The 19887-nt window shown below is 41.5% G+C and overlaps 1 protein-coding gene across 5 annotated transcripts in view; it reads right to left on the reverse strand.

The window, feature by feature from the left end:
* Abca1 (ATP binding cassette subfamily A member 1) overlaps positions 1-19887 on the reverse strand; it is a 131761-nt gene that overhangs the window by 9731 nt on the left and 102143 nt on the right. For 4 of the 5 annotated variants that reach the window (XM_023722935.1, XM_023722931.1, XM_004638063.2 and 1 more), the window contains 16 exons: positions 19739-19863; positions 17975-18073; positions 15002-15191; positions 14039-14133; positions 13007-13039; positions 11167-11272; positions 10264-10338; positions 9619-9788; positions 7875-8052; positions 5900-6015; positions 5661-5805; positions 4097-4220; positions 2900-3029; positions 2520-2640; positions 1705-1767; positions 1001-1107 (listed from right to left, as the gene is read on the reverse strand). In XM_023722935.1, coding sequence (XP_023578703.1) covers positions 1001-1107; positions 1705-1767; positions 2520-2640; positions 2900-3029; positions 4097-4220; positions 5661-5805; positions 5900-6015; positions 7875-8052; positions 9619-9788; positions 10264-10338; positions 11167-11272; positions 13007-13039; positions 14039-14133; positions 15002-15191; positions 17975-18073; positions 19739-19863 — 1877 coding nt within the window. The remainder of the gene's footprint in view (positions 1-1000; positions 1108-1704; positions 1768-2519; positions 2641-2899; positions 3030-4096; positions 4221-5660; positions 5806-5899; positions 6016-7874; positions 8053-9618; positions 9789-10263; positions 10339-11166; positions 11273-13006; positions 13040-14038; positions 14134-15001; positions 15192-17974; positions 18074-19738; positions 19864-19887) is intronic. The other variant, XM_023722934.1, reaches the window with a different exon arrangement.

A 19887-nucleotide genomic window follows, 5' to 3' on the forward strand; every position in this document is an offset into this window, starting at 1 on the left:
GCATGTGGTGCTGGGGGATTGAACCGCGGTCCCTGATGCTTTGCTAAGCTTGTTCTAAGTAGGTGCTTTAGACCACTGAGCCATCTCACCAGCCCTTTTTTTTTTTTTAATTTTTTTTTATTTATTTGAGAGAGAAAGAGAGAGAGAGAGAGAGGTGAAGAGTCTCTGTCTTGTACCACTTATTCATATAAAAAGCCTGGTGATGGCCTACACATTTACATTACTCGAGAGTAATATTCTTTAACAAGCCTTTAATATGCATCTGTATCCCCAAAGATCAGACTGCCAAGAATGTGTACCGTCTCAGAAAATGACCCAGTGATAACTTCAGCAGATATATCCTTAAAACAGGGCAATTTTGTAGGCATGTCCGCTTTCACCTTGAAGAAATTTTCCCCAAGGAAATGACAAAAATTGAATACCAGGACATATTTAGTGAACAACGAAAACTACTAAATACCCAACATTTACAAGGAACTGATTAAATAAAATAGGTAATGTACATGGGAATTTTATGTAGCATGTAAGTTCTACATCTTTAACCTACTGGAAAATATTCATAACATATTCATTAATAACCAAAATCAGTTCTGAAATCTATATAGAATCATCTTGACTTTATATTTATATATATAGAAAGGTACATTTGGGATGATGTAAAAGTTATGAAACTAGATTGTGGTAACAGTTGCACCAGTCTGGTGATTTGCTAAAAATCATTCAACTGTTCTCTTAAAACAAGTAAATTATAGGTATGCAAATTTTACCTGAATAAAGCTCTTAAAAAGAATAGTGTGCGATTGAAAAAAAAAAATATGTAAACAGTGATTTTGTTTAGGAAGTGAAATTGTGGATGATTTTAGGTTCTTCTTTACACTTTACTACAGTTCAACATTTTAAGAGCTCTAAACAGTACTGTTATAATCATAAAGAAAAAGCAGTGCACTTTTTAAACTGAAGAAAAGGATTTGCGGAACATGCTGGCAAGTGCTTTTCTCACCTGTTTTTGTTAAGGCAGGCGTCGCCCCGGGTAACCGTGGTATCTCCAGTTAACATCTTGAAGGTGGACGACTTGCCAGCACCGTTAACTCCCAGAAGTCCAAAGCACTGAAAGAGTAGAACTGAGTGAGCGGTGCAAGCAAATTATTAAATCTACATCTGAGTGTCCCATAGAACAGCATCTCAAGCTTCATCTTTATATAACAAGATCCCAAAATACCATTGTCGAGTGTCTGACAAACCAAATACTTTCTTGGCTTCCAAGACATCATAGAGATATTGAAATATATATTTTGTAATGGAACAATTTTGTGCGCGTAAACATTGAGTCATTAGGTTGAGGGCAAAATTAAGGTATGACAAACAGCAATAAAAGCTGGCTAAATTATACCACCTAATATGGCTGAAGAGCATAAAAGAATAAAAATGAGAAAGGAAAACATCTCTTTTTTCTAATCTGTTTGAATTTCATCATCTATAATAGATCATAAAAGCATGTTCTGGATGTGCATGCTCTTCTGAAACTGCCTGAGATTATCCCAAATTGTTCTTTGATAAAAAGAGGTCCCTGTTCTCTTCAGCACTGATTGACACGGGCATAAGTGGAGAAGCTACTTTACCCCTTAACAGACCCCGCAGCTTGATTGTGTAGACACAGTCTAAATTCACAGAGAGACAATCACAATGCAGACAAAGTGCATTTACCTCCCCAGGAGGAATGCCAACACAGATTCTGTCAACAGCAGGCTTCCTCTTCCTTCTATATATCTGCAACAAACAAATTGCGAAAATCCATGAGGCTCAGAGACTCACAGATCTCCCAAGCAACTGGAGAAGGGATTAAAACCCAAACACACCTCAAAATAAGCCTCATCAATATAACTAAGTCACCTGTTCAATGTGCTAAGAGCCTTACTCTGTCACTGTGACAGCCAGCTTCTGACTAACTCTGAAGCTCAAAATAAAAATGAATCTTTCTGGTTTTTAAATCTGTCGTCAAAAAAATCTATATTAGTCATTAATATACACATACTTTGTCACCTAACATATATATAATATGTATATAATATGTATATAATATATATGTATTAAAGTTTAAAAATTGCTTCAAATACAAAAAGTAAAATTTGAAGATTCTGGTATCTTGAAATAGATACTGCAGTAGATCCTCCTTCTAAGCAATGGAGCTGGATCAGCTCTTTGGCTTATGAACCTCAAAAATCCCTTACTCTCCCTACCTCAGCTTTGACTAGATATACAATATTAGTATGTTTTAAAAGCTAAGAGAAACTATACAAAATAAAATCAAGCACAAGCATTCACATTACAGAAGTATTCTCAGTAGGATTTCTTTAATTAAGAAAGCTCTGTGATATACTTTAAATAAAATTGACAGAAGCTTGGCATAGATGCACATTTTGGGAAGTGTGCTTTTTTACTCAGAAAATCAACAAAATATTAGTTTCAAGCATATGAAACTGAAAAATTCAAGCTATGGACTTCCACACTCACTGTCCTACCTTAGTCAGCTCCTTGATTTCCAAGATGTCATTCTGTCCTCCACCATCCAAAATTCTCTGTCTTTCTCGCCTGACATCTTCATCCTCATCATTCAAAGGAGGAAGCTTTGCATTCACGGGTCTTAGAAAAAAAATTTTTTTTTAAAAAAAGCAACCTTTTGAACTATTTTTCAAGTCAAAAGTCTAGTCTCTAATGTAATCATGTATAACCCACGGGCCAGTTTCCAGGACTGGCAGGGCTGGGGCTAGGAGAGGCCACCATAGGAAAAACCAGTTTGATTAATGAATTCACTGAAGCCAACCACCTAGTGAACGTTTCCCCATGCTCCTCCTCTGTGACCTTCAGCCAAGTGCTCCTTGAGTTCTGAGAAAAAGCTCACCTGGGCCTGAAGAAGAATCTGTACTGGATCAGAACAGTAATGAGGAAGAATACAACTCCTTCCACAGCCATGGCAAAGAGGTTTCGTCCTACCAGGTCCCAAGAGAGGGGTGACACAAAGCGATTCTCCCCTGGCAGACACAATGCAAAGATTCCATCAGAATTGAGGCACCAAAAACTGCAACTATTTCTCAAATTTGGGTTTATGTTCACCCATTTTTCTAGAAATGCCAGTAGCTATCATCCACAAAAAAAAGAAATAAAAAGAGAATAACTATGTTTTAAGTCTAATTTAAGGAAACATAGTACAAACCTATATCAATCAGAGTTCCGGTGATGGCTTGTATTAGATTTATAATTTCATGTAAGATAGCTAATAATTCCCTATCAATGAGACATATCAAAAATCCTTCTAAATAAGTCAAACAATCTAGAAAAATCTGGGGGGCTAGGATTGTAATTTATTATAAGTCTTAAGAAATATTAGAAACAACATTACAAAGATTCCAATATAATACCACCCAGTAAAACTCAGTTAACTCAGTTAGGTTACCAGATTTTTCACAAATATTTCCTAAATTCTTCATTATCATAGTACATCTTGTTCATAATGCCAAGTTGAGAAAAAAAAAAAAACCTTTTTTTGTTACCATTAAATAACATTGCCCATCTAACTATATTAGCCAGGATGTGAATGATAAGTCATATGACAGGGAAATATTTTTAACCACTCCAAAGTTAGAAAAAGCTACAGTTAATTACCTTTTCATAAACTTGTAAAACATAATATATGACTGCATTTGCAGGCTCATGATTTTCTTCATAGTAATAGCATTCATGTTTCTTTAGGAGTCTCTGGCCTATATCTAATGCCCGAAGCTGTGGGTTAACTTTTCCAGTGATTCTCAAGAAACAAGCCAGCAGAATCAAGCACTGAGTCCAAGCAAATGCCAGCATTTTTTAAAATGTCTAATATTGCTCCTTTCCTTATGTCAATTCTTTGGAGGCCGGGAGAAATGGTTGGGTCACAAAACCCATGCCAGATGAGCTGCACTGGCATTAGCCTTCAGGGGGCGAAGAGAAGGCCAGGTCTCCTTTGCCCAGGCACCAGCCTCTTCCCCGAACAAAAGGCTGAGGTGCCAAGGCCTACACAAGCTGGCACCTCCACAGAGCATCCGGCATCCCACGCCTCACTCACCGAACCTCTCCAGGGCATCGGCCATGGCCTGATTTTTCACCATATCAATGAGCCCTCTTCCTAGGCAAAAATGTGGGAAGATGAGGAACACAGATTTCAGGATGTCGTTGATGTTATTCAGCTTCTAGATGCAATGAGAGAGACAAAGTGTGAGCATCACGCATAGTTGAGGCCAGAACTTGTCAAAGTATGATATATGGAAGTGAAGAAAATCTGATTCTTTGGAGATGAACTGGACCTCTGAATGCAGCTACTGACAAATAGCAGCAGGGGTTTCTTGTTCTTTAGAAAATCTAGAGTAATATTATGAGTCTTGAGAAATGAATAAAGTTGAAAAACATGGCTATATTTAATTGGAAACAAATCCATAACAAAACATTTGCTTAGCATTTAAAAAACAAATTGCTCATTTCTGGCTCAATATTAAGAGTTTCAGGAATTTGCTGGAATTTCAAAAAACTTTTATGAAGACTGCAGAACTTCTGTTGCCAATTGCACAAGGTAACTGTGATCAAATATACAGCAACTGGGTATTATACACACTGTAGGCATGGGAGGGCAAAATTTACAAGAAGTCTCTCTGATGCAGAGAAACACAGGAGTAGGAGATGGCTACATAACCAACTATGTGTTGTACTGGAGGCAAAGCTGGGCTCTGGAAGCCTTAGATAAAGAAAACACATTCAATAGGACGGGAACAGAAAGCTTCACCTTCGAGCTAAGTCTTGAAGGACAAAGGAGTTGCTACCCAAGCCTAAGACAGAAGAAGGGCATTTCAGGCCAGGCTGGAGGAATATAGGGGTTTAAGGAGCAATTCAGCTGAAGATATGGGGCCTTGAGAAAGGGTGCGATAGAAACTGGCCAGGAAGAGTTATGCGCCTATGAAAGATCCTAAACTAAGGTATCTAGACAAAGTTGATGACAACAGGAAGAGCTCCATAACTAGAGTAATGGATGACTTTACCAGTTGTATGTGGAAAACGACCAACACCAAAGCACCTAGGATGACTAGAAGAGAGCCAGCTTGGGCTGAGATCACTAAATGCATCAGGGAGAGCAACAGAAATATTAGGCTCTCATGGGAAAAATGAGGATGACATGTTCAGTTTGGGGTGCTGATAGATTATCTAAATGAAGCCATCCATGTGGGATGTGAGAATGGATGACTAGAATTCAATGGGGCCATCAGCACATAGATCTGAGAAATAACAGTAAGACTCTGAGAGATGGCGATAAAAGCCCTGGGAATGAAATGAATTGGCGAGAGAAGGTGTCTAAAGTGGGAAGAAAAGATGGCAGAGGACTGAGTCTTGGGAAAAATAACACTGAAATATAAAGAAGTATTAAAGAACCTGTCTAAGGAAAATGAAAGACTTGGCCAGAGAAATATAAAGTGCAGCCAGGGAGAAAGTCGCTGTGCAGACTCGGGCAGAATCTGAAAAAGGACAAGGCAGGCAGCAGAATCAATTCCACTGACAAGTGCAATCAGACCACGATTAATCACTGTCCTCTGGCACCCAGCGGTACTCATGTTGGCTGGAGGAGCCGTGTCTGCAGGACTCACATTGCTGGTGAAGAGCTCCAGCACAAACGTGGCCACACTGCCATTGATGCCGATGAAGAGGTTCATGCTGGTGAGCACCACGTAGGCCGTGCTGGGGATCTTGAACACGAAGGAGGCCGGGTACATGAGCGGCGTGATGGACCACCTGGTGAGGTACAAAGGTCAGGGCTGCCTCAGGTCCCCTGCCCTCCCTCTGACATGGGGTATGACCCACCTTGCCCCCTGCGAGTCTGCCTTACCCATAGAGCAGAAGTAGGAGGGCTAGGACAGGCAGGTTGGTGGAGGACACATAGGACTTCTGCTGGAAGCAGATGAAGATGATAATGACCAGCGTGGCAGGAACCACATAATTGCACTAAAAGACAAAGCCAAGAAATACAATTGACTTCGGAGTCAAATGCACAACACACCTCAAGTCTTCACCGCCATCAGATAAGGAAGGACAGATATACATATTAAAGGATAACTCTGAATTAATGGAGCCATATAAACTATTAATCAAAATACTGAGCAATCCATTTTGACAGGCATTTTACCCTTGGCTGATTTTATAAACTGCATGCCCTTTCTGCTTTCCCACAGCTAAGCCAAGGTGTCACGCTCAGTAAACTTACTGAACGATGGATTCTCAGTCAGAGTAATTTCAATTTCACAGGAGGCAAATAAGCTCCCACTATTCTTCCCGGAGATGATTGCGTCTGTTTCATCATTAATGCTATATTACAGTCTGCCCAAGTTCAATCTCACATGTAATCTATTTATGAACTAAGTGCTCATAACATGAATGTCAGAATTGTTTCATCACACTGAGAATAATTTTAAAGTCTGTTCTGACAGGGCTTCAAGCACTAAAATGCAGAAATAAAGACTTGGCCATAGGACCATTATGAGAATTCATAGCTAGCAGAGTGAAGCGCAGGCGGGGAGGTGACAGTGGGTTTCTCAGCCATTAGAAGAACTACCGCCTCAGATCCAAGGGCTGTGCCTCAGTCACGTCCTACTCAATGTGTTTATCAACTTGGATGAACAGATGCTCATAGCAAAATTTGGACACTAAAGAAGGGAGGCACTGATAGTACAGGAAAATATGAGATACCCCTGAGCTCAAAGACTCCATTTTTCATCTCCGAGTTTCCACTCTGGGATTGCCAAAGACACACAATGAGCGCTCAGTGTATTTGAAATGAATGAATTAATGGGCAAAGATAAAACTAAACAAATACGATACACTTCAGCAGAGAGAAATACTAAGCTTAATTTTTAAAAAGCCAATTGCATTAGCATAGAATAAAAGAGACTAAATCACTAAGTTGCCGAAAAGATAGTGTGAAGTGTACAAAGCAATAATCTTGTGCTATAGTAATAACACAACAGTATAAAGGTCAACTCTCTCCAGACTCCTAACCAATGAGACAATCGTCTAGGTTCATTTCAGATGTTGTGCTTCAAAGAGATTTTAACAGCAGGGAGTACGCCTCTAGAAGCGAGTCACACCTGCACTGTGTTGGCTCTAAGAGGCTTGGCATGATCAGCCCCACAGTCATCACCATGTCGCCCATCACCGCTCATGTCTGTGCAGTGCTTGAGAGACTCCAGTTCTGCTTCTAACCTCATTTGCCAAAAACTTCAATTAAATGACAACTGTCCTTAAATATCCAAATACTACATTTGCTCTGAGTGGCTTAAAATCAATGAAAGTCACAGGAAGCTACAGTTCACCTTCACTTTACAATAATTAGGACTTCAAAATTCTTTGAAGCTCTCCATCTTGGTCAAGACAGAAATAATATAGCTGACATGAAAACACCTTTGAAAGGGATGAACAAGCTGCTGATAAAATGCAGGATATTTTCAAATGACAGGAGGCTTTGCTAGATATATGAAGAAGACCTTGACCCAGCAGGTTAAAATCTATCAGAGAAATTAGAAGTATTCACTCTGGGTTTTGACTAAAGCCTTCCCATTCTTATGTTTCTTGGAAAAAACTTCAAAAGGAAATGAGGTGGTGGTGGTAATGACTGTGGTCAGATGTCCGCTCTTGTCTCAAATCAGCTGTGTACCAGCGGGGCCGTGGAAGTGTACAGCGGCCGCTCTTCTTCCCTTTTCACTCATTTTTAGGCTAACCAGAACACTGCCTGGGCATAGTCAGGAGCTCCTGCCGTCTAATCATGCATGCCCTCATGGGGATTCGTACCACAGCAGACCTATTCTTACCATATCCCAGACAAAATTGGAGAGCCAGTAGATGACAGGCTTCACGCCACTGATGAACTGTAAGTGCTTCGCTTTGCTGACCCGCTCCTGAATCAGGAACACAACAAAGCTAGCCGGAACAAAGGACATTGCGAAGATGACACATATGGACACAACGACATCTACCGATGTGGTCATCCTAGAAAGAAAAAGGCACCAAGAATCAGGAGAGTCTGATGCAGCTGGGGACGTGCATGAGGACACACACACATCTACAGCACAGACCAGGGAAATACATCCGTTCACTAAATACATCTTATTTGGGATTAATCATTTTAAGTTTAAAAAAAGAAGCCTTGATAATTCTAATGCAACACTGGTTTCACTGAGTTCATAAAAACGGACTAAACCAGGTACACTCTAGTCCTGTTACTGAGAGAGGCAGAGGCAAGAGGACTGCAAGATCCATGCTGGCTGGGCAATTCAGTGAAACCCAATCTAAAAAGAGAGAAAAAGAGGCTGGCAATGTAGTTTAGTGATAGAGTGTCCTTGGTTCTACCCCCAGTGAAAAAAAATTCACTTCCCACTGCCATAACACCACTGAAGGAAATCTGAAAGTAGTTGAAGAGTATTCAATTTTGTCCATTGTTCTTGGCCTTATAAAAGTGGCATATTTTTAAATTTTCACAGAAAAAGACAGATGTAGCTTAAAAACTACATAAGGAAGAGATACTAGTGATAAACTACTCATGTAGTTGATTTTTAATGGCTATGATTAATTTTAATGGATATAAATGAATTTAAAAACAATGGGATATAGCATATTAATCTGACACATACAAAATTTCTACCAGGTTCTTTCTATAAAAAGATATTGTATATGTCTACTAAGCAGGGTCTTGCTATAAAGACTCATGTCCTACACTGGTATCCTACAGGTGTTAAACCCAAAGAATAACTGTGCCATGGCTCATTTATAGAAACAGGATCTAATGTGTTGAATGGTCAAGTCTGTACAGGGTGTTGGGGTTAGCAAGTCACATGAAGTACTCCATTTAACATGATCCATCTAGGAATTTGAAGACCAGATTTACACTCAGGTCTGTAGGATTTCAAAGACTAGGCTTTAAGCTTCATGCACACATTTATTTCAGGAAATGAAAACAAACTATTAAAAGCATGTTTCACAGGTAGAGTAGTTTCAAAACAAACTGACTGTAATTTTTTTTTCTTTTTGTAATTAGGACAAGATGTATACGGGGTATATAGGGTCTTACTGCATAGATTGGACCCACAGTGATCCTCCTGTTTACAGCTTCCCAAATGCTGGGATTATAGGTGCACACAACCACACCCAATCTGAATCATGCCCCTGGGGCAGGACAAGCAATGCAGGCCCTGGGGGATCAAACTCTGGGACCCTGTGTCTGCCTAAACTGGCGCTTTAATCCGCTAAGCTATTTGGCCGGCCTGTCATTGTTTTTATAAATGATGAGTTAATTATTTTAGCATCTCATTAACAATTTTTAACTTTCTGTATACAAATTCCACATACTTAATGATTTTTTACCTATCTGTGCCATTTTCTTCAATAGTCCAATAAGGCTGTTACTTTGTAAACTGAACATTTCTACCTAGTTTGGATCAGCCCACGGTTACACAGCCTGACTCTCTGTGGCCTGCTTCCCAGCTCCTTTCCCTGCTCCCCAGTCCCCATCACCCCCTCTTCTCCTCACCCCACCCCTTCAAATACAGCTACACTTACAGAGCCACCTCAGAGAGCTGCTGCTTGGTGAGATTCAGAGGGTGATTGAAAGCAGTAATCCCATACTGGCGAGGGTTCTCTCCCTTTTGCAGATTGGCCCGGAGGATGGCATTGTTGATCACATTCAGGAAAGAACTGATCGCATGCCAGCCCTTGTTATTGAACCACACCTGAAATAAAACACACCAGGTAGGGTTCAAGGTAGTGTCCCCAACCCATACTCCCAAATACATTTGCACACATAAAATATACATGCAAACTTCAGGAAGAAATTCCAGTCCCATACTAAGAAAACACTGTAGTCAGAGAATATGGCAAAGAAATGACAGCACCGCTGACCACGCGGCCTAACGCTGTGCTGAGGACCTCATGTCTTTAACTCATGGACTCTTCACAGCGACCTGGAAAGAGCCATGATGACTGCCTCCGTGTCACAGCTAAGGACTCTGAAGTTTAAGAAGTAACTTCAGTCATGGGTCGCCCTGTAAGTCCAGGAGCAGTGTGAATCCTCTGGATCACACCACCAAACTGACTCATGGGTAAAGACTTCTTTTAGCATTAACTCTCCCATGAGATGAAAATACTTCAGGGAACACAAGGATTATTATTTACCAAGAAGCTCGTAGAATATGGATAGTGACTTACCTTGACATTATTTTTGGTGTCCAATCCAGTCATGAACCTTCCCAAACTGTTGAGAAATCGATCGGCAGAACTGTCCTACAACAACAGAAACTCCTCTCAGGACGGCTCACACAGGCAAGGGGCCACAGGACAATCCTAAGAAGAGCACTACCACCACTACCTCATTCTCTGAAATTACATTTAAAGCCATCACACAAGTGATTCCTCAGAACCACCTGACTAGAAATCTATAGTACACTAACCTGCACTTCTGTGCACAAACACTGAAGCAATCACAGAGAAAAGACCATGGCTCAGAGTTTCAAGGCTCTAATGCCTGTATATAAGGAGATCATAAGGATTCTTCAAAGCTTTCCCCTGCCATCATCACAGGAAGCGCATCACACAATGTGCAGATGTGTGCGCATGCAGAGGCAAAGGCCTGTGCTTTGGAGACAGGGCTGGAGAGTCTGGAGCTAGCACTGCTATCGAGTATCCTCGAGTCCCTGTCACCTGACCTCCTCCACTCTCACTTCAAAATAGGAAACTGGATATGCAGAGAAACAAAGTGTGTGCTTGTCATGTCCTGAGGAACTACCAGTTTAAAAACAAAAACAATTCATTTACTGTTCAGCAAGTGACTGTTTCAGAGAAGTGTGTTTAAAGCCCAATTTATTTACCCACTGGTTAAATTTATAAACTAAGTTTTTCTTAGAGCTTTTAAATTTCTGATCTTTCATGCTTTTAAATATGTGCTGTCTGGTTCCGTCAGATCTAGGTGCATTACTGAATGCCAGTGATGCCCGTGCATTTGAAATGTTCGAACAGTGAGCTGCGTGGTGCTCAGCTTCATCCGCCAACCCCATCCGTGCCCTATGAGCTCCAGGCCCACTCAGCTGACATATCTCAGGGCGGATACTCTACCTTAGCCAGTTTCAAGTGTTTCTTCACTTGCTTGATGGCATCATTCACTTCTTGACTTGGAGGAAATGCCTGAGAGTTGCTGACACCAAGGGAAAAACCACCATACCTAAAAGAACAGCCTGACATTAAAACCCCAGCGACCAACAACATCTATCACACAGCAGCAGACACCATGTAAGTATGGAGAAGCTTCCTAGGATATCTGTGTCTTAGTCAAACCAGCATTAGAATTTGACTCAAGGAGTTTACACCTAAGCCTCCTCCTGTCGTGGATTCTAATAATCTCTGAACTCTCATGGTTGCTGCCCCACTGTGATGGCACACAATGAGATATCTGAGATGCTGAAGAAACAATGCGCACTTGTTTCACTAGTTTTCCAGTGCTCTGGAAGCTCGGAGCTGAGCTTGACCTGAAGGCCAGCAGGGAGCCGGGGCAGGTAGTGAGGGGCACGGAGGGCTGACAAACAGGCTTGTCTTTCCCCTAGCATGAGGGCCACTATAAGACAAAGGATCTGCAAATTGCGATACAGGGTTATAGGATAAATCCTAAGGGGACCTGACTGACTTTATCAGATGCAAAAGTTACATTTCTTGTTATACAGGCCCTGCTTTATCTTAGTCTTAATAATCCAGCAGAAAAGTATAAAAACGAGGTATAAAAAAAAGTAAAGCCATATTAATATGCTGAACTATGAGAGGCTCAAGTCAACATTTTCTGACACTGCCAGTCCTGCAGATAACCCACTACTATTGTGGACTACTGGAATATATTGGATTATTTTGCTGAATTCACACACCTACAAATTTTAACTGGCAATGGAATACCCATCTCTAACAAAACTAAACCAAAAAAAGGGTATACAAAGGAAGGACCATTTTGTATCAATATATACAAAATAGGTAGGATAGATATACAGCTACTTTCTCTTTAATTCAATGAGAAAAAAGATTTTTACTAATAGTATTTGGATGGGATTATCATGTCTGCATCTTATACTATGAGTAACCAGTAAGAAGATAACAATCTGCAATGTATTAATTATTGAAACTGTCCTATTACTTGGTTTTGAAACTGACTCATTGCTATCTGTTTCTCAATAAAATTAATTTTTTAAAAAAGGAGATTTCAATTGCTGTGTCTTGAGTTCCAGGAACCCTGGCCCCTAGGAAAAAGGTAGAAAGGCAAAGTGGGATTCAGCAGTAGCAGGAGGTGACCAAAGTTCTCTGAGACAGCCACATCGGCTAGCATTATTCAGAAAGGCTTTGTAGATAACTTTCCTCTAAGTTTCTCTTGTTCCTTCAAGACCCAAATGGACCAGAGGGTTGAAGTAGTGAAAAAAGATGGGTTTGGTGCCTTTGGTTTCCTGTAAGACCTTCCTAATATGAACACGAAGGTCCAAACCATTGTCTTTAAGTCCCTAGGAACTACTGAGGATATGATTTAGGGGAAAGCACAACTGGGATAGGTAATCTCATCACAACACTGTGCTCCCTTCAAGTCTCTAGAGGCCCCCCAAGAGAGTTCTGGATCCTCTCAAGGAAATCAGTATGACAAATACTTTGGAAGCCTCTGCAGTGGTGGCCAGGCACTGAGCAGAGATGCTAAGGCAAAAACTCCAGGGCAAGTCTAATTTAAATCTCTCTGTACCCCTCTAGGTGCTCCACAGGGTCTGGTGACCCTCTGTCCTCCTCATATAGAGGTGGTACCTAAGAGCAGGTAGGTAGGTAGGTGAGTGTTAAGCAGTCCCAAACCAACAACCTCCCTCCATCGAAGATGGCTATATTAGCATTCTCCTGAGGTCAGAAGTGCAGAGGAAGCTGAAAGAAAAGATCAACTTACCGAAACTCGTTCACCCAGATCTTATTCTTTAAGCTGCAGAAAGTTAAGACAAAGAAGCAAAAGGTCAGTTCTAGAAAGTACTGATCCTATTTCTGATGTTACAAAAGGAACAGCTATGCAGAAGGAGTAAACTTCATATCAGAGGATAAAAGGGACAGAAATAATCTTATGAACAGGCTGTCCCTGCAGGGCCATGTCACTGGAAAGGGAACCCATTCTCAAAATGTCTTATCTCCTATCTAAAAACCTTATTATTTAGATGAGAAGCATACATGTGTTAAGCCAACTTAAAAGCCACCTTACAAAGCAAGATATAACTTATTAGAAGTTCTTTGATTCCATGGAATACCTCACTTGAGGTTGACATATGGAAGGGTATTTCTCTTTCTTGGAAACTCATCGAGTGTCCTTCCAGCACACCCTTGTCGCTGAAGGGCACTCAGAATTCCTCACAAACAGCTCCTGCCTGACTAAGCTGATGGGAAGTAAATGGAGTACACATTTGCTGAGCATTAACTGAACATCCAGTATTCTATCACTGTAACACAGGAAGGCACAAAGCTCTTCCATGGCTCTAGCCAAGCGGCTACTCCATCTTCCCAGAGACGTCTTCATGACCCCACACATTAGCATGGAATCCATCCTTGAGGGAGGATCCAAGATGCTTTGTGTGTATCATTTCATTTAGTCCACAAAACAACCTTCTAAGAGCAATGTTGATATCACATTTTATACAAACTTTAGAAGACTTTAAGAGAACAATGGATTATAATTGGCCAAGCAGCTGGTTAAGTGGCAGAATTCAGATTTAAATCTGCCATTTCTTTCTATTCTAGACCAGGCTGCCCCAAATATATGTTAGCAATCTATCTCATCAGTATTTTTTCTAGTTAGGGTTAATATCCTAACCTTGTAAGAGAATGATCAGTTCCTAATCATGCCTATCGCTATAGTGCCTTTGAATTATTTGCAGCCTTTTAATTCCTCTGCTCAGCAATCATAAATCATGGACCAAGTTTACTAAACAGTCACCTTTTGGCTATGATCTGCACGTATGTCTTCACCAGATAGTCTGAGATGTTCCTTCCTGTGAGGTCCTGAAGGGTATCTGCAGTGTTCTGTTTTCTCTGTCATGACATAAAAAGCAAGCACAGATGTCTTTATGGACAAGAACTGACTCAGAAAACAGATAAGGACCACGGTGACACATGTTCTTCAAACACACACCATGCTGTGACTGCAGACCTGACCACAGGGCCCGGGCTCTGCCCTCAGCCCACTACCATCCAGATTTGGTTTATTTTGCCCTGGGCACTGCACTTACACCAAGTCTCAGGAAATTATTCTGAATGTCTACTCAATAAAGCTAGAGTAGAGATATGATTCCTCAGTGTCACAAGAGATTTTATGGGGGTGCATGAAAAGCTAAGGTAGTATCTTCTGGAGCTCACTGGAATTATTCTGATGACTAGATTGGCTATTATTTTAGAGAGGTTACCAAGACTCTTTTTAAGATCCCAACACTTTTAAAATTGCTTATCCTCACCCTACAAACAGAATGGTGATAAGATAACAAGAGAGCTATCAAAAGTAAGCTTCTCTCTGACATGGTCAAAATTAAATGACTCAGACCTTCTCCTCAAACTGAGAATCTCAGAGAATGTCAGGGTTGACAAGACCCACAGAAGTTTTCTGGCCCTGATTCATGAATTCAAGAAAAACAAGCCCAGTGAGTTAACATGACCTGTCAAAGGCCATGAGCTCACATGTGGCAGAACACAGAAGTTGGACCTGCTATCTTATGTGCAGAGGCACTACCACTGAGTGGCAGTCATGGGCAGCCACTTCCCTCCAAAAAACTCACTTGCTTTCCTTTGAAAAAGTAATAGCCTCAAGGCTGAAATGCTCCCTATTGACATCACATCTCACCATTCCTACTGAATGCCCCAGCCCACCCTGCACCAGCTCTTTAGTGAAGCACTGACGATGACTCACCTGTGGAGGTGGCAGCCCTCCTGCCCCCGCGGGACACACAGGCAGCATCTTCTTGATTTTGTCACTGCTACACTGGCAGGCGGGGGAAGGGTTCTCCATCGTCCAGTTCCCTTTTTGGAAGAGGTCCACGATGGTCTGGGGGTTGGGGGCAGTGGTCCACTCTTTATCTCCTGCCAAGCACGGTGTGTTTCTGCAAAGGGAGGGCATGAAGGGTAAGAGCACCAAAGTGGACCTGACCTTCCCTGCTGCCTTCTGAGCACAGGCTCACTCTCCAGCAGCCAGAAGCATGGACCTATCTCTTACCATTTGGAAAAAATGAGCATAACTGCAACATCCCTGCATAGCTAAGCATACTACAACTGAATGCAAACAAGGCCTAAATGTTTATATATTGATCTCTATTCGATCCACTCAACCAACATTTGTTGATATAATGCACACTGAGCATCTACTATGTACAGACACCGCTCTGCATCTTTGAGTCTGATGAGCAAGACAAACTCCTTGCCTTTATGGAGTCTGCATGACCAAGAGGAATTAGAAAAAGAGCACAGAAATTATCTACACATGGACAAAAAGAAAAGAGAATGAGATGACAGACCTCCTAAAGAGATGGTAGTTCAGCAAAAAGAACAAAAGATGAGACAGAACCAGCTCTCCAAAGATTTGGGGAGGAAAGAAAAAGCAGAAGCAGTGAGAAGCTCAGTTATAATGGTCTTGAGAAGAAGTGAGTTTCTGTATTTGTGAAACAAGAGGAAGGCAGTATGGCAGGGATACAGGGAGCCCAGGGGAAGACTAATGAAAACTGAGGGGGAGGTCAGCCAGGCAGCAGGTGACACGAGTCCGGGCAGGAGCCTGGATTCTGTGTTCAACATGCTGAAAATCCTGTGGAGCAGCAAGGGCCAATTTATATTCTAAAATAAATAGAGAATTTGGGGGTGAGTGGGGTGGGAATGCTTGGTGTAGGAAGCTAAATTGTTTATAAGCATTTCTGGGGACAGAACACAAGGCTGCTGTTTCTGAGTTAAACTCTAAATTACTCTGAGAACAACAGTAAGTCCCTCAACCTCTCCAGGCTTATTTTTCCACTGGTGAAATAAAAGTATAAAAGGATTTGCCATTTCTCTAGTTTCAAGTCTTTACACTTCTAAGTAGAGCCACAGTTTTTATATTTTCTTCTGTATTTGATTTTTTTAAAAAAATGTGTTTAGTACAGGGTCTAGAAGGTCTCACTACACTGATCAGACTCGTAGTGTTCCTCCTGTTTTCAGCCTCCCAAGCACTGGGATCATAGGCATACGCCACTACACCCAGTCTCAATCACCATCTCAACTGTGCCCAGAGGGCAGGGCTGGCAAGGCGTGCCGGGAATCGAACGCTGTCCCTGCTGCATGTGATTTTTAAAACTAAAATGAACAGCTTTTCAAATCCCACCCCCACCAATCTACCCACCTCTCAATGAATAAAAAAAGTGAAATTAATACAAGGCATCCTCACACCTAAACAGTCAAAAGACAACCAGATGAGACAAAAACCAAGAATTGACTCAGCCAGATTTCCTCTAGTCCTACCACTTTTTGCAGACCTAATATTTAGTTTTGAGTTAGGTTGCCAGAGTGGAGTCCTTTCCTTCAGACTGCCTCCCACAGAAGATTAGGGGTGCTTGGACTGAACACCATGAACCCGAAGATCTCACAGTCATGCGCTTTCATCTCTAGGAGCCGGCTCTCAGCACAGCTCTGGCTTCTACAGGTCTTTCCTAGGCGGGCCACACAGTTCATCTACCAGCTTACCCATATATATTCAATATCTCCCAAGGGCTCATATGCTAAAGATTTGGTTCTCAGCTTGCAGTCCTATTAGGAGTAGACAGAATCTTTAGGTGGTGAGGCCCAGCAGAAAGAACTGAAGTCACTGGGACTGCACTCTTTTGAGGGTTACTGGGACCCTGGCCTCTGCTCTTTTTTACTTCCCGGCCACCACTAGGACACACAGCTCTGTTCTATCATACATTCCTCACCAAGATGTTCTGCCTCACCCCAGGCCCCCAAGCAAGAACCAGGTGACCATAAAATAAAGCCTATGATGCAGTGAGTCATGAGAACTTGCTCCCTATTTTGTAGGTATTATTTCAAAGCTACAGAAAGCTGATGAACACTAACACTGATTCAGAACAAGCACACAGAAGGTGTCCATGTAGGAACCTGCTCAGCGCCTTGGATATGTGCTCACTCACCCAGCATTTGCAGGGCCATTTTCCCTTTAAAATTGGAAATTCACATTTTCCCTTCTCTGCTCACCAGCACCTTTGCAACTCTCCATAGCTCCCCAGAGATCACCGCTGTGGCTTAACAACTTCAGGTACAGATTCTTCTTTGACCAGGACAGCCAAATCCTCTCCTGTCCTCTCCATTTCTCTCACATACCTCTCTGCTCTGCTGTCTTTAGCACAGCAATCTCCTAACTTGCTCTTCCCCACCCGCACAATCATTTGGGAACAGTGCTCCATTTAATTGCCGACTCTTTAAAAAGCATTCTGAACCAAAGTATGCTAAAACTGTGCAAAAAGAAAGTGTCCTTTCTTATACTTTTCAGGTTGTTACGGTGAAGAAGTTAATAAGCAAAATTGCAAACTGTACACCATGGCATCCTATTGTTGTACTCAAATATAGGAGTTGGGGGGCAGAAGGGAAAAGCATTTGATTAGTGAGTATGAAGTGCTGTTTAAGTATTAATGTTCTAAAGGAGTGAAAATAATATCTGCAATGATTTCTTTGCAGGCTGTTAGAGGGCTCAGTTTTTTTCCTAGATTATTTGACTAGGTTACTATATTGGTTTTTTTAAAAATAAAAAGTGATGCAAAGGATGAATGATGATAGTTATAATATGGCCCGAGGTTGATAAAGGCAGCGTATATGTAGTCAAACTGGGATACAAACACAGGAAGCCAGTTTACAGCTAAAGTGTACTCACGGGATCGGGTTTCCTTCCATACATCGGGTCCCGAAGCCAGGGTCCTTGGTGAGAGCCTTCAAGAGTTCCTGGATGCCCATATCCTCAGGGGCATCATTGCTGTGGGCACATAAGGGGCAGCCAACTCAGTAATTCACTCAAATCAGGAAATTAGAAGGTAGAAGTGTTTTTCCACATAAAATACTCTATGAAGCACTTCCTGGGGGCCAGCTTCTTAAAATCAAAATGAATAAAACGTAGCAACCGCCTCTAAGGAGTTCAGACTCAGCTCATATAGTATCAGGAAAATATACAGCTCAAAAAATGTAGGTGTAAATAGGTAATGTGTAGGCAAGTGTACATGTGTACACATCTATATATACATGTACTACACACATGCATTTTACCTTGATCTAAAGAAATCCATTGAGGATCAGTAGTTCAAAAGTACTTTAATAATTATCCATCTGACACAATCAGGACTTTTTAAGAAAGGTCAAGCGGATGAGTGTTTACACAGACAATTACAAAGTATAAAAACAATGGGCAAAGGTCACAACAAACGCATGTCATGTTCCACAGCACTGGGCCACACAAGGTCAGCAGCTGGAGAGGAAAGAATCAAGTAAACCTGAACTGCGTAAGAAAGCCTGGGTTAGAGAAAAAGAGGCTAACTCACGTGTTTGTACATATTGTACTTTTATCTTCTGTAATGCATAGATATTGTGTCAACTTAAGTGGATTAAGAAACACCTAGCAGATTAGCAGAGTCCACGCTTGGGTGCATCTCGGAGGCGTGGCCTCGGGGCCTCACTATGCTCTCTCACCTGCTTCTCTCTGGTGCTATCCCTGCTATCCCTGCTCCACTTCTGCGAGCTGAGTAGCTCACTTCCTCCATAGCATTCCTGCCTTGGGATCGTCTGCCCGTGCAATGAACCTCCACAACCAGTAAGCGAAATTCAACCTTTCCTTTATGCCATGAATGTCAAGTATGGTTCCCCGGGGATGGAAAAGTGACAAGTAAACAATCTCCTCAGGTCACTGATTTACTTCCCCTATCTACAGAGCTACAAATCTCCCACAAGGAAAACTCTTGCCAGACGCAACCCAGAAATTCCTCTGTCCTTTTGTTTCATGCACATGATTGCTAAGGAATAGGAAGTAGTCTTGTCTAAAGATGAATACTAAGTAATATCCCAAGCTTCAAAAGAGCAGAGAAGGATTCTATGAACTACACTGTGCAGAAAACAAGAAGCTTGGGCTTCTAGATTTTGATAGCACATGGAAGTTGGGTGGCTCAAATGTAAAATTAAAACCAAATTTAACTTAATCATAGATTTTAGTGAGAGAATATTATTTTTTCTAAAACACATACAGTTGTTCCTGTCCACTTCAGTATAAAAAGAGGGGCTAAAATGCCCACTAAGAGCACCAAGATTTTATTTCAAGGTTAGTTCACGGCTGTTCTCTGCACACAGCAGTGGCTTACATTATGTGCCTGAGCCCCAGCCAATGAAATCCTTTCCACGGTGGAATTTCAGAGTTTATGCCCTTAACTCTCGGCTTAGTGAACACCCTCAGTCAGTGCAAATCCTTCTTTCCCCTTTATTTTTTTATTTTTTTTCAAAATTTTATTGATAAACAGATAGCAATGAGACAGTTTCACATCAAATTGGAAGTATAGTTTCAACAAATAATACACTGCATATATTCTTCTTAGTGGTTAATTGCTGTACAAGATGCAGACTTGTCTCTCCCCTTTAATACCCAGAAGCACACACATACCTAACAAATGTATACTGCTCGTCGTACATCCAGGGCTGCAGCTCTAGGCTGGGATACTTCCCAAAGGGTGGCACAATCAGGCTGAACACCAGGGCAATGCAGACAAACACAGCTGGCAGGACAATCTATAACCAGGCAGTGGGGGAAAG

The sequence above is a fragment of the Octodon degus genome, unplaced genomic scaffold (genome assembly GCF_000260255.1).
Source record: "Octodon degus isolate 3935 unplaced genomic scaffold, OctDeg1.0 scaffold00094, whole genome shotgun sequence".
NCBI lineage: Eukaryota > Metazoa > Chordata > Mammalia > Rodentia > Octodontidae > Octodon > Octodon degus.